The 17,911-nt window shown below is 43.3% G+C and overlaps 1 protein-coding gene across 1 annotated transcript in view; it reads right to left on the reverse strand.

Annotated features, from left to right (window-relative positions):
• Window positions 1–17,911, reverse strand: part of LOC122797172 (threonylcarbamoyladenosine tRNA methylthiotransferase-like) — a 2,201,584-nt gene that overhangs the window by 620,173 nt on the left and 1,563,500 nt on the right. The window contains exon 5 of the mRNA XM_044065991.1: window positions 9,347–9,443. Coding sequence (XP_043921926.1) covers window positions 9,347–9,443 — 97 coding nt within the window. The remainder of the gene's footprint in view (window positions 1–9,346; window positions 9,444–17,911) is intronic.

Below are 17,911 nucleotides of genomic sequence, written 5' to 3' on the forward strand. Positions count from 1 at the left end.
TATTATCTACTCTTCACAAAGCGATTGCTGCCAGATAATCTTAAAAATAAAATGTCTGCCAGGTAAACAAAGGGATGACCTCTTACTAGGTTATCAGCTGAACTTGTAAAATTAAATTTCTCCTTCCCTAGAATCCAGACTTAAGATGATGATCCTATCCTACAACCTTAGGAAGCAAGCATACTCTGGCCTGCCACTTGAAACATACAAACCTGATCTGCATTTTACTGAACACAACTTTTCTTCGGTTGGAGTTTAACAATGGAAATCATTGCCCCACACCTAAAAGACAAACATTTACTTCAAATTCCAAACTCAGCTAAAAACACATTTCTGCAGGAAAACCCACTGCAAATGCTTACCTTCAAACCATATTGCTTAACGTAAGGAAACTTTGCACTTCCTCACATCATTCTGTGGGACTCAGAAGCAGGAGTTTAACTTTTCAGTAAAGTAAAGAAACATTTCCACCTCTTTAGCCACCTCTCCATTGTTTTTTGTGTTCTCCAAATTATGTTTTGCATTTCTTTGTGATTCTTACTCAGACAATTACTTCAAACTTTAAATAGCTGTTTCTCTGGAAAACAGTTTTGACATTTGCTTTATATATTCTTTGCTATAACTTTTTCTATACTGTGTGCAAATATCTCTGTGCTAAATTTGACATTTTTGTGCTTCTCCATTCTGTTCATATATCCAAGTGTCTGAGCCTGATAATGACCCACTGTATTGGTGATCTACTCCAGTAAAACATTTAAATAAATAAATGTATAAGGAAAAGACCACACATAAAGTATGAGCAAAAATAAGTTTCAAAGATGGAGGAGGAGGATTGGGAGCTAATATAGTTTGAAGACTTGAATGGATTCACTTATCCAATGTTATGGCAAGTACTATACAGATTATCTCATCTATTCACGGACTAAGTTATCAACCGTTTTGATCAGTAGTATACAAAACTGTACTACAATGTCTCAAGTTCATATCTTTATACAACTGTTTATCTTTTGAGTAGAATATCAAGCTACAAGAATCTCCAGGCTAGGTAGAACACCAGTCAACATCTTTTAGACAACTGGCACAGCAAAATCCCCTCATCTTTGAAATACAAACAGCTTGTAATGTTTATTGATCTGTACACTATGGACTAGGTTACTGCTTCACAGCTGTTCCCTAATGTAAGGCTGCAAAAGCTGCAATATCACTCAGCAAATGATCTCTACCGGTCCTTGAAGAGTCATACCCACTTGGTCACAGCAGAAACTAAATCAACTTAATCAACCCTGAGCCTAGCACTCCAACTTGTGGCTGGTTTGCTTTCCCAAATAAGTTCCCAAGTATTTCTGAGCAAAGGAACAAATATCTGATCACATATCAAAAAACGTCCATTGACCTGGACACCTACATGAAAAGCTATCTCCTGGTACTCATAAGGTGAATTATACTTGCTCACACAGATTGACAGCATAAGGATAAAAAGAAGGTAGCAGAATCCTGTCATTCAAAGCAATGTCTGTCAAAAGATTAAGCATAAAGAAATGGCTAGTGGGCAGCACTACTTTTCCTTATGAAAGTCATGTAAAATTTGGAGCACATAACATCTTAGAAATCAGGTACCCTATTGGATGAAGTAATTAGCAAAACAGGGTATCTTCCAGCATAGAAATTTCAAAGGCACAAAACAAACAGGCTTAATAAGAGGTTTCATCATTCAATCATTCATTCATTTCAAGACAAAATTCAAATCGTACAGTTGGAGAACTGCTTTCTTAGATGGGGTGAAGAGCCTCCCTGAGAAACTGAGTCAGTAAATCACTTCCTACAAACTAATCAGAAATTGATTTTGTGGGTCACATTTGGGTTGTACAGCTAGGCTTTTAAGGGCCATAGTTGTCGTTTGCCTAGAATACACACCTATCAACCTAAGAGAAACAATACAACTGAAGTTTAGGAAGCAATGGAAGTCTACCAGGGAAGGTAAGGTGGAACAACAGACCATGCAGAAGAGCTGTGAGGGCACAGCTGAGAAGACTACAATGCCTAGTCTGCCCTTTTGGACCAAATTCTCCATTCCCCTAGAATGGAGAGAAAATACAGTCTTGGGAAAGGAAATAATGCCTTTTATGCACAACATTACTGTGGTATTAATTATAAAGTACAGTTTTGTACCTACCATAAATGTAGATGTCCGATAGACATGCGACTGCAGTCATAACATGTGGGTTGTCCTGCCTCAGGCAGCCCTCGGTCGGCCGGATTCCAAAGTCTGGGTCTGACGTCGGCTGATGTCGCATTTCTCTCCGACGTCAGAGCGGCTGGAGTACATAAGCATCAGCCGACGCCATTTTCTTCAGTGTTTCTTGCCCCAGATGCCAGGTGCCCTCCAAGGAAGGCTGTAATCAAATTGGAAGACAAAAACAGGATTCCAGACAAACAAATGAGCAATAAAACAAATACACCATAACAGATATCCCCAGCTAAGAGTAACAGGGATAGGAGTGGACCCTAGGCATAGAGGGGTATGGAGGGAGGGAAAATCCGACTGCAGTTGCATGTCTATCGGACATCTACATTTATGGTAGGTACAAAACTGTACTATGTCCTTCAAGAATGCAACTGCAGTCATAACATGTGGGTAGAATACCATAGCTTAGCTGGGGAGGAGGAATGCTCTAGGAAAAAGATGGTGTGGCTATCAAACCCTGCAGGACTGCCAAGCAAAGCCTGCTCTGGATCTGGAGTATAGAGGAGATTGTAGTGTTTGGAGAATGTATGCACGGAGCTCCATGTAGCAGCTTCTAGAATGTCCTTGGTAGGCACCCCTCTTAAGAATGCTGTAGAGGTGGCTGTAGCTCTGGTGGAATGTGGTCTGACATTGGCTGGAACAGTCTTTCCATGAAAGGAATAACAGAATCTGATGCAATGTCCAATCCATTTAGAAATAGTCTGTTTTGAAATTGCTTTTCCTTGGACTGCAGGGGCGTAAGCTACAAAAAGTTGTTCAGACTTCCTACTGGCCTTGGTTCTGTCCAGGTAGTATCGAAGTTGTCTGTGAATGTCTAAGGTATGCAACAGTCTTTCCCCCTTATTCTCAGGATTGGGGAAGAAAGCAGGCAGATGAATGGCTTGATTTAAAAAAACCCTAGATACCACCTTTGGCATAAAAGTAGGGTTGGTCCTTAATGAAACCCTGTCTCTGTGAAAAATAATGAAGGGTGGTATTGCCATTATGGCCTGTAGCTCCGAAACCCTTCTTGCTGAGGTAATTGCCAACAGGAAAGCTGTCTTCCATGAGAGAAATCGCAAGTCCACTGAAGCTGCTGGCTCAAATGGAGGTAAGGTCAGTTTTTCTAAGACAAAATTGAGGTCCCAGGTTGGCACTGGGGCCTTTCTTGGTGGCTTAATGTTCTTGATTCCCCTGAGGAATTGCCTTAGTAAGGGGTGAGAAAAAACAGGAGGATCAGTGTTGTATCTTGATGAAATAGCAGATGATGTATCTTTATGGAAGAATATGAGAGGCCGTTCTTTAGCATATCTGCCAAATATTCCAAGATGAGTGGGATGTTCAACAATGATGCATCATGTCCCTTGCTGGTATTCCAATTGCTGAATCTTTTCCACTTTGCTAAGTAAACCTTTCTGGTGGATGGTCTTCGAGCTTCTGTTAGTATCCGCTGAACTTCCTTGGAGAGAGATAAGCTGGGGTTATTTATGGGATCTCCCAGGCTGTTAGCTGCAGTGTCTGACGATTTGGATGCAGTGTTTCGAAATTGTGTTGAGTCAAAAGTTGAGGCCACTGAGGAAAGGCCCACCTCCTGGTGTGACATATGCTCCGTAGTAGTGGGTACCAGTGTTGTCTTGGCCAGTCCGGAGCTATTATGATTCCCTTGGGTTTCTCTGCTTTGATCTTTACTAATACTGAGGTCATCAGTGGCAGAGGTGGGAATGCATAGATTGCTAGGGAGCTCCAGTTGAATGAGAGGGCATCTATTTTCCAAGCTTTTGGATGGTATGTCCTTGTGCAGAATTTTGGTAGAAGATGGTTGAGGTGAGAGGCAAATAGGTCCACTTCTGGCTTGCCCCATGTCGAAGTGAGTTGTCTGAAGGCCTTGGGATGTAACCTCCACTCGTGTGGATCTGTGAAATTCCTGCTTAGGCTGTCCGCCAACACATTGTCTTTTCCTGGAACAAAGTGGGATTGTAACTGGATGTTTAGGCTCAGTGATTTCTCCCATAGCTGCATTGTCAGTCTGCAAAGGGGGGTAAAAGTGAGTTCCCCCTTGCTTGTTTATGTACCACATCACAGTGGTGTTGTCTGTCCGTATCAGTAAATGGCCTTGCTGGAGTTGGTGTTGAAAGGCCTCGATGGCATGCATCACTGCCAGCATTTCCTTTTGGTTTATATGCAGATGTGTTTCCTTTGGAGACCATTGTCCTTGTATACACCTGCCTTCCATGTGCGCCCCCCATCCAAGGTCTGAGGCGTCTGTAGTCATGGTCTGTGTTATCCGTGGTTTTTTGAATGACATACCTGTGTTTGCCTGGCTCACCGAGGCCCACCATAGGAATTCCTTTTGTAGGCATGGAATGAGAGGTATGCTTGTCTCCAAGTTGTTGCTGTGTTGAGACCAAATGCTTTTTAGGTACCATTGAAGCTTTCTCATGTGTAGTCTTGCTAATGAAACCAGGAGAATGCAAGATGCCATGTAACCCAGGGCCTGTAGGAATCTCCTTGCAGTCATCTGGGTGAGTTTTGCTAAACCTCTGAAATAATGAGTTAACTTCTCTTGCTGGTCTTCTGTCAGGTAAGCCATCTGAGAGGCTGTGTCTAGTTTGGCTCCTAAGAAGATTATTTGCTGGGATGGCTGCAGTCTTGACTTTTGGAAGTTGACTGTGTATCCCAGAGCTTGAAGTAATTGTATGACATAATCCAGGTTTTTTGTCAACATCAATTTGTCGTCCGCTTGTATGAGGCAGTCGTCCAGGTACGGGTAAATTTGTATACCCTGGAGCCTGCAATGAGCAATTACTGAAGCCAGGCATTTTGTAAATACTCTGGGCACAGTAGATAAGCCAAATGGCAATGCTGAGAATTGATAATGCTCTGGCCCTGCAAGAAATCTGAGGTATCTTCTGCAGCTGTGTCTGATAGGGACATGCAGGTATGCCTCCTTGAGGTCCAGAGTAATCAGCCACGACCCCTTGCCCAGCATGGGAAGGAGTTGCTGTAGAGTCAGCATTTTGAACTTTGGTACTATGAGAAAGGTGTTTAATGCGGACAAGTCCAGTATTGGTCTCCATTGAGATTCTTTTCTTGGAACCAGGAACAGTCTTGAGTAAAAGCCCTGGTCTTGTTCTTGTTTTGGAACTCTTTCTATTGCTTTCATCCGAGTCAGCAGAGTGATTTGCTTGGTAGCCTCTGCCCTCTGATTTTGTGGAAGGTTTGGCATGCCTTGTTTTCTTGGTAAGGTATGAAAATGAAACCTGTACCCTCGGTCTATAATGTCCAAAATCCATTTGTCCTTTGTCAGTCTGTGCCAGTTTTCTGCAAACAGAGATAATTTCCCGCCCAAGGGAGCTTCTAGTTGTTCCCTGGTAGGCGGTGCTAGAGGAAAGTCATTGAGATTGTGGTTGTGGGGCAGGTGAAACCCCTGTGTCACTTCTTTGGTTTCCTGGCTGCCATTGCCGTCCACTGTAAGGGCCTCTGTATTGGCCTCTTCCTCGGCCACGTCTGTTCTTACCCCTTTGAAACTTTTTCTGGATTAGGAAAGGACCAGTTTTTTGAAGGCCAATTCCTACTGAATCTGGGGGGTTGAACCTGGAGGAAATCTTTCACAGTCTGAACTGATTTTGCTTTTTCTTCGATGGTCTTTAACACATCCTTAGCATTTGTACCAAAAAGCTTGTTCTTTTCCAAAGGTGCATCCAGAAGTTTTGCTTTAACATGATCTGGTAGAGGTTGATCTTTTAACCAAGCATGTCTACGAATGACTGCCCCTGTCATAGCTGCTCTACTTGAAGCTTCCAGTGCATCATATCCAAACTGCAGGAAGTGATTGCTTACTTGCTGAGTGTTATGTACAGCTTCCTGCAAAGTCTTCCTGTCTAAAGGATCAGGAGTGGCTAATGTTTTTTGTAAATCTTCTAACAGATAATCCTGATATTGTAACATATGAAAAATGCAATTTAAAGCTCTCATAGATAAGGTAGTGGATGTGTAAACCTTTTTGCCCCATCTCTCTAATGACCTAGCTTCCCTGTTGGAGGGCAAAGGATTTTTTGAGGTGGAGGCCGAAACTCCTTCAGGCCCCTGTGAAATAGTTTCCAAATCAGAAGTATGGGCCCTGAATAAATGGGAATGAGTTTCTGGGACCCTGTAATACCTGTCTGGCTTGGCTGGAGCAGGAGGAAGAGAATCAGGGGTAGCACTAGAGTCAGAATACAAATCATTCAGAACATCAAGTACAGGAGGAATAGCTAAGGGCCTGTGCTGAGGCTTCTTAAGGAAAGTCCTAAGGCGTTTCCTGGAATCAGAATATTCCTGACCTTGCCACTTGAAATGTTCCCTCATGGTGTGCAGAACTTCCCCAAAAGAAATATCCTCAGGAGGGGAGGCCGAGGGGATGGAGTCTTCTGCATCCGAGTCCTCATATGTCTAAAAGAGCTCTTCCTGGCTATCAGAGTGGACCGAGCCCTCAGAATCTTCATCTGAAGGAGTAGGGTCAGAGGGTTCTATCCGGGGCCTTTTATCAGGAGGAGGCTGGGATCCTCTCTCAGGATGGGCCTGTGAACCTCTAATCATGGAAATTAAATCAGCAGCCATGGACATAATTTGTGTCTCTGGAGTAGGCTGAGGTAAGGATTTAGAAGTAATATGCTTTGTTTTGCTGGCTGCCTTAGCCCTAGTGTAGGCCTTAATAGACATGGCCATGGGGGGCCTGGCAGCTCCACGTGCAGGAGTGACCTTGTCTACAGCAATGGTCTCGGGCATTTCCTCGGTTTCGGTATCCGGAGGAAAATCTATAACTGGCGTCGGAGTAATGTCTGGAATCGGAGTCGTCGGTAATGCGGTGTCTTCAGTTTGGAGTGGTGGAGAGACCGTCTCAGAGGGAACCGGAGCACTCGCTGTAGGTTTTGGCGTGGAGTCGGTGGTAGACGCGGGCCGAGGATGTCGGTCCCGGTCTTTTCGCTTTTTGGGAGTTTGCGATGTCGGACGATCCGACGGCATGGTGTAAGCAAAATTATCACCGAAAAAATCTTCAGCGAACTCTGCCCGGCGCCTGAGAGTGTGCTTGTTGAAGCGAGCACAGGCTACACAGGCCGAGACGTCGTGGTCTGGGCCCAGGCAAGGGAGACAGTAAGAGTGGAAATCCTTATGAGGTATTTGTTTACCACAAGAAAGACAATTGTTAACTTTTTCAGTAATTTCTGACATCGGCTGAGGCAAGAAAAGGTCCCCAATGGGGTACTTAGCTTTTTGATGACTTTGGTATCGTAGAATACAGGAGCTGACCGACCGGCACTTGCGAACTGCTTCTGCTTCGGGCACCGCGCGGCAAGAAAGACTGAAGAAAATGGCGTCGGCTGATGCTTATGTACTCCAGCCGCTCTGACGTCGGAGAGAAATGCGACATCAGCCGACGTCGGACCCAGACTTTGGAATCCGGCCGACCGAGGGCTGCCTGAGGCAGGACAACCCACATGTTATGACTGCAGTTGCATTCTTGAAGGACATCTACAAATACAATACCAAAAACCATAGAATTTCTGAATGCTTCTATAGTCAGTCATAGAAAGCATCTCTTTGAAAATTATGGGCATTTCAGTCTGTTAAAAGGAACAGATCCAAAGGACCAACTAACAGTTTAGGGGTACCTCAGCACAAATCTCTGACATCTGTCGGCAACTGATGAGAAGGAAGAGAAAAAGATGCATCAAAATGTAGATGAGCAAACACCTCAAGTCCAACTCCTTGACCAAATTCAGAATTAAAGGAAACTCCTGGTCTCACAGACTCAAGAAATAATGCCGAAACTTCCTCAAATGAAGTCTGGTAACCCACATTATGAAGCTGACTTGTATGTAAACCAAAACAGAAAGGAAAAGACTGACTGTCTAAAGTAAGGTGTAGCTCAAAGAGCTAACCATGCCAACTTCTCCATTTCCCAGCTTGTCAAAAACACTTTTTCCTAAACCATATTGGGTAGGGCCCAAAAAACACTAGTTTGTGGGGAGAAGATCCAATTTTTAAAATGTATTTATTTTATTTATTTATTTTTACATGTTTGACCCCCCCCTCAACCATAACACCCTTTCTTGGTCTACTGGCCCATTAGTTCCCCATCATAGCAGAAAGAGCCAACCAAGGAGGACTGCCATCAAGTCACTTTGCATTTAGGAAGGGAAGTACAGCATCAGGTTTTTCTAACTTCTGCTGCAGTTACTTTTGCAACTTTGATTAGACTCATTTGTTTTATTTTTCTTCCAGTGACTTTTTTATGCTTGCTAAGCTGCTACGTTTAGTAACCTCTGGAAAAAAATAAAACAAATGTAATGCAGCTGTATTTTTCTGCGATGCATGTGTGTGCTCACGCAATAGTTTTGTCTGTGCCTTAGCATCTGTGTGCACATACACACTGCAAATTTTATGTTTTTCTGAGCACGTATATGTAACTGATTGCATATGTGTTTCGGAATCATTAAATGCTTACATAACATATATGTTAGATGCAAAATACATTCTCCAACAAATACACAGCCTGCAACAATTTTGAAACTTTAGACAGAGGAACCATTTTAAATCAAAAATGTAAAAAAAAAAAAAAACAATATATGTATACACTAATTAAAAAAAAAAAAAAAAAATAGCCCATTTTTCAAGTGTAATGATACCCCTCCAGGGTGGGCATTACAGGAAAATAACGGACCTTCTAGGGGTGTTGACCCCAGGGTGGTATGTTACTTTTCTGCAATATCCATCTTATCAGGCATTTTTGCTTGCTTAACCTGTACAGCTGTATATAGTTTAACAGACAAGTGAATATCTGACAACCATATGGTCAAGCCATTAATCCAAAAACCAAACAGGCAATATACAAACAATTTATGTGGTGGCTCCCCACAGTCCCCCTGTACACCCCTATCTAAAGTCATGCAAATCTCTGGGCAATTTGAACTACTGCAGATAGGTTGCCCATTCCTTGTGGGGGCACAGTTGAATGAGCTTCAACAAGTCAGCTGTTGAGTCATTAAATGACACCCATTCCTGCAAAGGCAAGTTTTTAGGGCTTGTTAAGTCTTGCTAAGAAAGCCTGAAAGACAGCAATACAATAAAAACAGTACTTACCCCAATAATGCTAAGCCCCTTAATGTAGTCAATTCGAGGCTGAGCTTGAGGAACACAGCCAGCCAGCACCACTTTCTTATTTTCCTGTTGAGCTTTCCTGTAACAAAAAAAAAAGCTTCATTTATGGAATACTGCATAATGCAGCAACACTAAATTAAAAACAATTTGCTTCCTAGAAGGATGCATTTTATAACATACTGTAAAAATTAGCTATTACATTGTCTTTTTCTTATTTTAATACATTGTACCTTGATCTTTATATCTAGCTTTACTTGCCAAGTAATATAAGCTTTGTTATTTCATGTACACACCTACCTCTTGGTTTGTTCTGCTTTTTCTGTTTGTGTAATACATAAGAATACTGCAGTTGTTTTCCCCCAGAATAGTATGTTACATTCTAAATTCTAGATAACTGATGTACGCAAAGTAACATGCATGTGTGCGTGTGTATGTCTTCATAGGTAGGTACTAGGCTATTGGCCTTAGGAGCTATATAAGCCTAGACAAATGGTACCCTGGCTTTTGCCACCCAAGAAAATTATTTTCCTGTGCCCCTGTCAAGCAGAGCCACAGAAGTGATCCCTGGGGTGAATATCTCCCATCCAATCATCAAGATTTTTCTTGAAGAGTGCTGAGGAGCAGCTTTGTTTGATATAGATAGGTAGTTTGTTCCAGAGTATGGGAAGTCTCTGGAACAGGAATCTATCCCTCAAGCATGTTCTTTTTATTGTGATGACAAAAATTAGGTCCCTAGAGCGTGTAGCTCGAAGGGATTGGGATTTCTTTAAGTGGAGCATGTCCAACAACTCTGGGTTTGACATAGCTTTGTATGTTAGGCACAGATCGCCTCTGAGTAGGCGATATGCGACAGAGTAAAGCTGGAGTTTTTTGAGACGGTCTACATAGGGCATCTGTTTGAGGCTGGTAATCCTCTTTGTAAGGTATTTCTCCGGCCTTTCCAGTTGTTGTAGAAGTCTTGTGAGGTGCATACCAAAAGGAGCGTTGTACTCTATAATGGGTCTGAGTGATGAGTAGAGGGGAACAATTACCTCTTTTTTCATGGATGAGAAGCTTTTTGTGATGAGGTGTGCCACGTAGAAGGATTTTCTGACTACTGTGGCGATGTGATTATCAAAGAAGAGACTACTGTCCACCTCTGTCCCAAGGTCTCATCACACTTTCGGTGTCAATTAGACTACCGCCTATGTGGTAGTTCATGGGTACAAAGTTTTTTACCAAAAGGGATGACCATGCACTTATGACCTTCTTGAAACTCACTAAATAGCTGGTGGTATGCTGGTGTTTAAACACCTAATATTCTCTTATACAAACCTTTTTTTTTTTTAATATCAGCTTAATTTTTTACACAGAACCCTGCCAGGTAATGGCTTTTCCTCATCATCTCTACTTGACTCAGCCCTACTCTGTGGTCTCTGCAGTCATTTAACAGTAACAATAGTTGCAGTTAAAAAAAATAAACACAATGTGTTTAAGTTATTAAAAAAAAAATTCTAAGCTTGTTTCCTGCCTTTCCTGTAACTAGTCAAGTCCAGATACAGACTTGCTGCATCCTGGACTGTTGGTAAGCTTCTGAGCCTCCCAAGCCTTTCTGTGTTTTGGAGGGAAGCCTTCAAGTTTATCAGTGGGAGTGGTAAGCACCAAGTAGCCTATCTACCACGGGAAGAGTGGGTCTTGGCCCTGAAATTGTAGTTCATTGGCCGTTTTTGCGCAGTTTTACCATCTCTTTCTACTTTCTGGTTAAAAGCCCGTTTTGCGTTTGGTCTCTGCCTTTCCTATAACGACTGTAGTCCAGGTACAGATTTGCTGTATCCAGGACTATCGGTAAGCGTCTGAGCCCCCCCAAGCTCTTATGTGTTGGAGAGAAGCCTTCTAGCTTATCAGTGGGAGTGGTAAGCACTAGGTAACCTATCTACCACAGGAGGAGTGGTTTCTGGCCCAGAAATGATAGTTTACTGGCCGTTTGGGAAGCTTTTTCATCTCTTTCAACCTTCTGATTTAAAAGCCTGTGTTTGCACTTGTTTCTTGCCTTTCCTGTTACTAGTCTAGCCCAGGTACAGATTTGCTGTTTCCAGGACTCTTTGTAAGCATATGAGCCCCTCAATGCTTTCGGTGTTGGAGGAAAGCCTTCTAGCTCATCAGTGGGAGTGGTAAGCATCAGGTAGCCTACCTACCACAAGAGGAGTGGTCCCTGGCCCAGAAATTGTAGCTACTGGCTGTTTAAGCAGTTTTTTTCCATCTCTTTCAACTTTCTGGTTTGTAAGTCACACGTGTGCTTGTTTCCCACCTTTCCTATAACTACCCTAGTCCGGTTACAGATTTGATGTATCCAGGACTGTATGTAAGCTTCTGAGCCTTCCAAGCCATTCAGTGTTGGAGGGAAGCCTTCTAGCTTATCAGTGGGAGGGGTAAGCACTAGGTAGCCTAATTCCTCCATGGGAAGGGCGAGGTTTGGTCCAGAAATAGTAGTTTATTTGGCCGTTTGGGCAGTTTTCCATCTCTTTCAACTTGCTGGCTTAAAAGCCTGCATTTGTACTTGTTCCCTGCCTTTCCTGTAACTAGTCTAGTCCAGGTACAGACTTGCTGTATGCAGGACTCTTTGTAAGCTTCTGAGCCCCCCAAGCGTTTCTGTGTTGGAGGGAAGCCTTCTAGCTTATCAGTGGGATTGGTAAGCACTAGGTAGCCTGTCTACCACGAGAGGAGAGGTTCTTGACCCTGAAATTGTAGTTTATTGACCATTTGGACAGTTTGACCGTCTCTTCCAACTTTCTGGTTTAAAAGACCACATCTCTGCTTGTTTCCCATCTTTCCTGCAACTAACCTACTGGGTAGCACTAGAAAGCCTTAAACTGATACAAGCCTTCAAGCTTAGAAGAGAGACTTTGGAGTGATTATCAGTTTTCTGTACTTTCTTGCTGTGCTTAACTGTTTTCCACCTAAACACAGATTTTCCAGCATTTATTGTGATTTAAAAGCTTGTTTTTTTCACATATTGTACTTATTTGACTGCCTGCACTTTTAAAAAGTTTTTTGTTTAAATAATTTAACTGTTGTAGGCTACACACTAAAGTGCAATAGCCTTTTCTGATTGTTTGTAGTCGTTTAAAGCTGTTTTAAGTGTATTTTTTACCGTTTCTGCCTTATCTTTTCAAAAAATACAAACAAAAAAATTCCTTGTTTCCCGCCTTTCTAAGCTAGCATAGTCCAGTTTTCAGGCTAGAGCTGAATTCAGGGCTGTGATACAAGTTTCTGAGCTGCCCATACCTTACTTGGATAGAAGGAAGTTTCTCTGCTCACCTGTGAGAGAGGGAAGCTTTGAGCAAGCTATCTGTCCCTGGAGGAGTGGTTCCAGCCCAGACGTTAGAAGTTTATTGGCCATTTTGGGCTAATTTCTATCTCTCTCATTTCCCTACTATAAAAACCGCGTTTGCACGGTTTTGCACACTGGGCAGTGCAGGTTAGCTACGGTTAAATTATTCCTGGCTCCACTAAGTCTCCTCTTCAGTTTTTCCCTTGAAACTACTCTAACTCTCAACCTAAGCACTCAAAAAGCATCTTACAGCCCAGCACTTGCTCAGACCTAATAGCAAGCACTAATATACCCTGACACTGATTGCCCAGCAGGGCAAGGCTCTTTATTCACCCCTCACCAACCAAGCGACTAAGCAGCTCACCCTACTATTCAGGCATGACCAAAGGACAACTTCAGGAGGACTCTCCAGTCCAGCTGGTGAATCTGGGTACCCTGAGGCAATGTTACAACTGCCCCATGTACACAGACAACCCTCTCCTTCTACCACAAAACACTAACATATGCGAGAGATGCAATTATACATCCAAACTGGAAGCTAAGCTATCTCCACCCAAGACTGGAACAGACAGTCAAGAGGAGAAGGTTAACACATGCACCATACCTCCAACCGCACACAGACCTACTAAAACAGCACTGGCAAAACGTACACATAAATACACAAAATCATACTCGGAGGCTCTAAATAAAAACCTGCAAAAGCATCAGAAACCTCCAAAGCAGACACCCAAACAACCTGCACCTCCCGTCACAAACCAGACAACACATAAAAAACACAAAATCAGTGTGCCACACAATCACAGCCCTTAAGGCAAAATAACATACCTAACACACTAGTAATAGGTGACTCTATAGTCAGGCACACTAACATCCTGCTCAATATGCTGGACAAGCAGAAGGTTACTGTTAGCTGCCTGTCGGGAGCCAGAATCCGCCACATAACACAGTCACTCAGGTAACTCCAGAACAAGTACAAATATGACTCTGTCATTGTTCATGTTTGTGTGAATGACCTGAGACATACTTCCCTGGTACCTACATGAAAAGAGACATGGAAGAGCTCTCTGATCATGTAGCCCAGGCGGGTATGACCCTGACCCTGAGTAGCATCCTGCCCTCACCAAGAATGATACCTCAGTATAAAGAAAAAATTATCAATTTCAACAATTGGCTAAGCTCCTGGTGTCATTCAAAGGGGATCCAGTGTCTGTCAGCCTGGGACGACATGCTCGACAAGCCGCGTTGCTTCACAAGAGATGGCTTGCACCTGTCACCCCTAGGCTTTCGAATACTGGCTAAGGCACTTGCTGCCCCCATAGTGCCTTTTTTAGGCAAGGCTCAAAAGTCAAACCCACCTCCATAAACAGCACAATTAACGAAAAACTGAGGGTTATGCTATTCAATGCCAGGAGTTTAAATCTCAAAATGCACGCGCTCGAAGCACTTCTCAGTATGGAGAACGTCAACATCTGTGCAGTAACTGAAACCTGGTTCAAGGCTCCAAAGAGCACCCCAGCGCTACCGAGCTACAACATATACCACACGTTTTGGCCACAGAACATGGACCAAAACACAAAAGGAGGGGGTGTATCCATATTCATCAAGGATATCTACACCTCCAGGTAAGTGGCGCAGAGATCATCCACGTGCAACTAACATCAGGCAAATCTGCAATGCAAATTCTGGCCTGCTACAGATCACCCTCCATGACCCAGGACCACCACTCCACCTTTCTGGAGACACTGTAAAACATGAAGGTCCTACCAAACACCCTGATATTGGGCGATTTCAATTACCTTACCATTCACTGGGAAAACTACTCGAGTACAAACTCCCAGGCCCAGCGCTTCCTGGAATTCATCAACTCAAACGCTCTGGATCAGCTGGTAAACTCTCCTACCACAGGTGAAAACATACTGGACCTGGTCATCACCAACATGGGCGACAGGTGTTCCACACCAGAGGTAAACCCGTCACTGGCTAGATCAGACCATAAACTAATCACTCTGGATGTCCACACCCCACCACCACCCCAACTAAGGAAACCACAGTAAGAAACTTTTCTAAAGCAAACTTCACCTTACTTAAGACAGAGGTGGTAAGTTTCACAGCCCCCACACTGAAGGAAAATGCTGCCCAAGATGCAGAAACCTTTACAAATGCACTCTATGAGCACCTACAAGGATGCATGGATCGTGCCATCCCTAGCAAAACCAAGACTTACTCCTCCAAGAGAAGGAAGCCAGTTTGGTGGACCCCTGCCATAAACAGGCTATACAATAGAAGGAGGAAATTAATTCAGAAAAAAAGCAAATCCCAAGAAGGAAAGACATCCCTGACTAGTATCAATAAGAAACTAAGGTCCCTCATGAAATCATCCAAGGCTAACTTCGAAAGAAAAATAGCCAAGGATTCAAAAGATAACCACAAAGCCTTCTTTAGCTATGTTATGAATCTAAGTGGCAACTCACAGATATGCACTGAACTAGTGTAAAATAGCACAAAATATACTGAACCTACTGATATTGCCAACATCCTGGCAGATAGATTCAGTGCAAACTTCACCCCCCTCTCACCTCCAAAAGGGCCCACAACAATACCGGAAAAGTGTAGTGTCTCAAAAAATCAGACAAGCACAAGTGAAAACAGCCCTTTCAAAAGCCAAAAACACAGCGTCAGTGGGACCAGATGGTGTCCCAGGCTGCGTCTTGCACGAACTAACCCCCCACCTAAACACGCTGTTCAACCTCAGCCTCTCCACAGGCTACGTGCCCATAGAATGGCGAACAGCAATGGCTATTCATCTCCACAAAGGAGGGATCACAACTGACCTGGTAACTATTGCCCCATAAGCCTGACTAGCCTGGTCTGCAAGGCTATGGAGCGCATCATCATGGAACTCATTAACAAAGACATGGGGAACCTCCAAACACTTGACCCGACACAATTCGGCTTTGTTAGGGCAGATCATGCCTACTAAACCTGGCTGACTTCTTCGAGACAGTCACCAAGGCTATAGAAGAGGGAAAAGTGGTTCACACAGCCTACCTTGACCTTGCCAAGGCTTTCGACACCATTCCCCACTCAGGTATTACAGAAAAACTCACCAGCCTGAACATAAACCCCTACGTCACGAGATGGGTTGCCAACTGGCTTACAGACAGAACTCACACTGTAAGAATAGTGGGCTCCAGGTCCAACTCTAAACCAGTCACAAGTGCTGTCCCACATGGCTCAGTCCTGGGACCCCTGTTGTTCAGCATATACTTCTCAGAAGTACAGGCAAACACAGGAGGACTATAGCAAACCAAGTTAGCTGATGACTGCACACTGGGAGCCATAACTGACTCTCCGGCTGACACGGACATCCTCCAAAAGGGCCTTACTGAGACAGACACCTGGTATCAAAGTCATGGCCTCAAGCTAAATGCCAAAAAATGCATAGTCATCCCATTTGGGAAAAACAAAACACCCACAAATTACCACATAGGTGGCAGCCCCCTTAATACAGAAGAGGTAATAAGAGACCTGGGGACCCAGGTAGATAGTAATCTCTCCTTTGACAATCATATTGCCAAAGTAGTTAGGAAATCCTTCTATGTGGCCCATCTAATTACTAAAGGGTTCGCATCTAGAAATAAAGAGGTTATAGTGCCCCTCTACTTGTCACTCATTACACCCATCATAGAGTACAATGTCCCATTTGGGATGTACCTCACAAAACACTTCCAACAGTTGGAAAGACCACAAAAGTACCTCACCAAGAGGATTACTGGCCTCAAACATATGTCCTATGCAGCCCGACTGAAAAAACTCCGACTGTACTCAGTGGCATATCCCTTACTTAGAGGTGATGTCTGCCTGACTTACAAAGCCATGTCCAACTCAGAATTGATGGACATGCTCCACCTAAAGAAATACAAGTTACTGCGAGCCATGCGCTGTATTGAGCTAAACCTCACCACAACAATAAATAGAACATGCTGGAGGGATAGATTCCTGTCACAGAGACTCCCCATGCTTTGGAACAAAATTCCAAATTACATCAGGCAGAGCCCCTCACTAACACTCTTCAAGAGAAACCTTGACGAGTGGATGGGTAACAGAAAATACACCCCTGGAATCACTTCATTGGCTCTGCTTGACAGAGGATCAGTTAATTAATCAATGGGGTGGCGACAGCTGACACACTCTGGCTAGGCTTATAAATGCCCTCGGGCAGATAGCCTAGTACCTACCTATGAACCTATGTTGCAACTGAATGCAGGTCAGCAACAAAGGCAAGAGAAATTGGGGGTATTTTCAGCCACTTGACTCTAAACACAATGTATCAAGCCAGTTCTAACTACATAATTGCATTTCTGTACACAAGTACAGCTAATGAGCTGCAGGGGTCAACGTAAGACCCCTCAGAGGCATGGTTACTGTCACTCTCCCAACTACCAATGGTGATGACACTGATTTAAGTTTCCAAAATGAAAAAGCAGGCTCCCAGGTAGTTCCTCTGACAGCTGATTCACTTATAAATTCCATGGAGGTTTTTAAAATCCAGTACTAAATGTATGCCTGCTTTACCAGCATTACCAACACTCACTCACTCTCCCTCTAGGTGTAATAACCACTGTTATCCATGTATTGGTACAGTCCAGTATGCCACACCATGGCCTTTCACCAGACATTTGTGGTATCACAGAAAATGAAACCAAATTGACCCTTGGATTACCTGAGAGTAGAAAACAGAATTAACAGGCCAAGGTTGTATAAGGCTGTACAACTGGGTCTATATTAAATCAGCGAATGCTTAAAAAAGCGAAAACTGATTTCTCGAACCCATGTAAACGAAAGCTTACAATCCCGAACACTTGGAACAACGATTTTTTTTTCTCAGGGAAAAAAATCACTCTTCCACAAAAATAAATAAATAAATAAATAAATTACTTCAAAACATTACATAAAGTGCTGTGCCCCCCCACACACCCCCTACTTAATTATACCAACTCTGAGATTGCACTACAGTGAGGAAAACAGAGGTGGCCAAGCAATTTCTTTCCCAGGGAAAGAAATTGCTTATATGTCATTTCTGCTATTTTGTGGTTTGGTGCTTTCAAGTTCGATCAAGACGCACTCGAAGAATTGCGTCTTCGATTATCTAATAGGAACCTGTACAACTGGGGCCCAATGAAATGCAAAATGTAGTTAAGTCCCTGTAGAGAGGAAGGCTACAGTGGTTAATTTGG

Source organism: Protopterus annectens, chromosome 3.part0, assembly GCF_019279795.1.
Source record: "Protopterus annectens isolate FY-2018-M chromosome 3.part0, PAN1.0, whole genome shotgun sequence".
In the NCBI taxonomy this organism is placed as follows: domain Eukaryota; kingdom Metazoa; phylum Chordata; order Ceratodontiformes; family Protopteridae; genus Protopterus; species Protopterus annectens.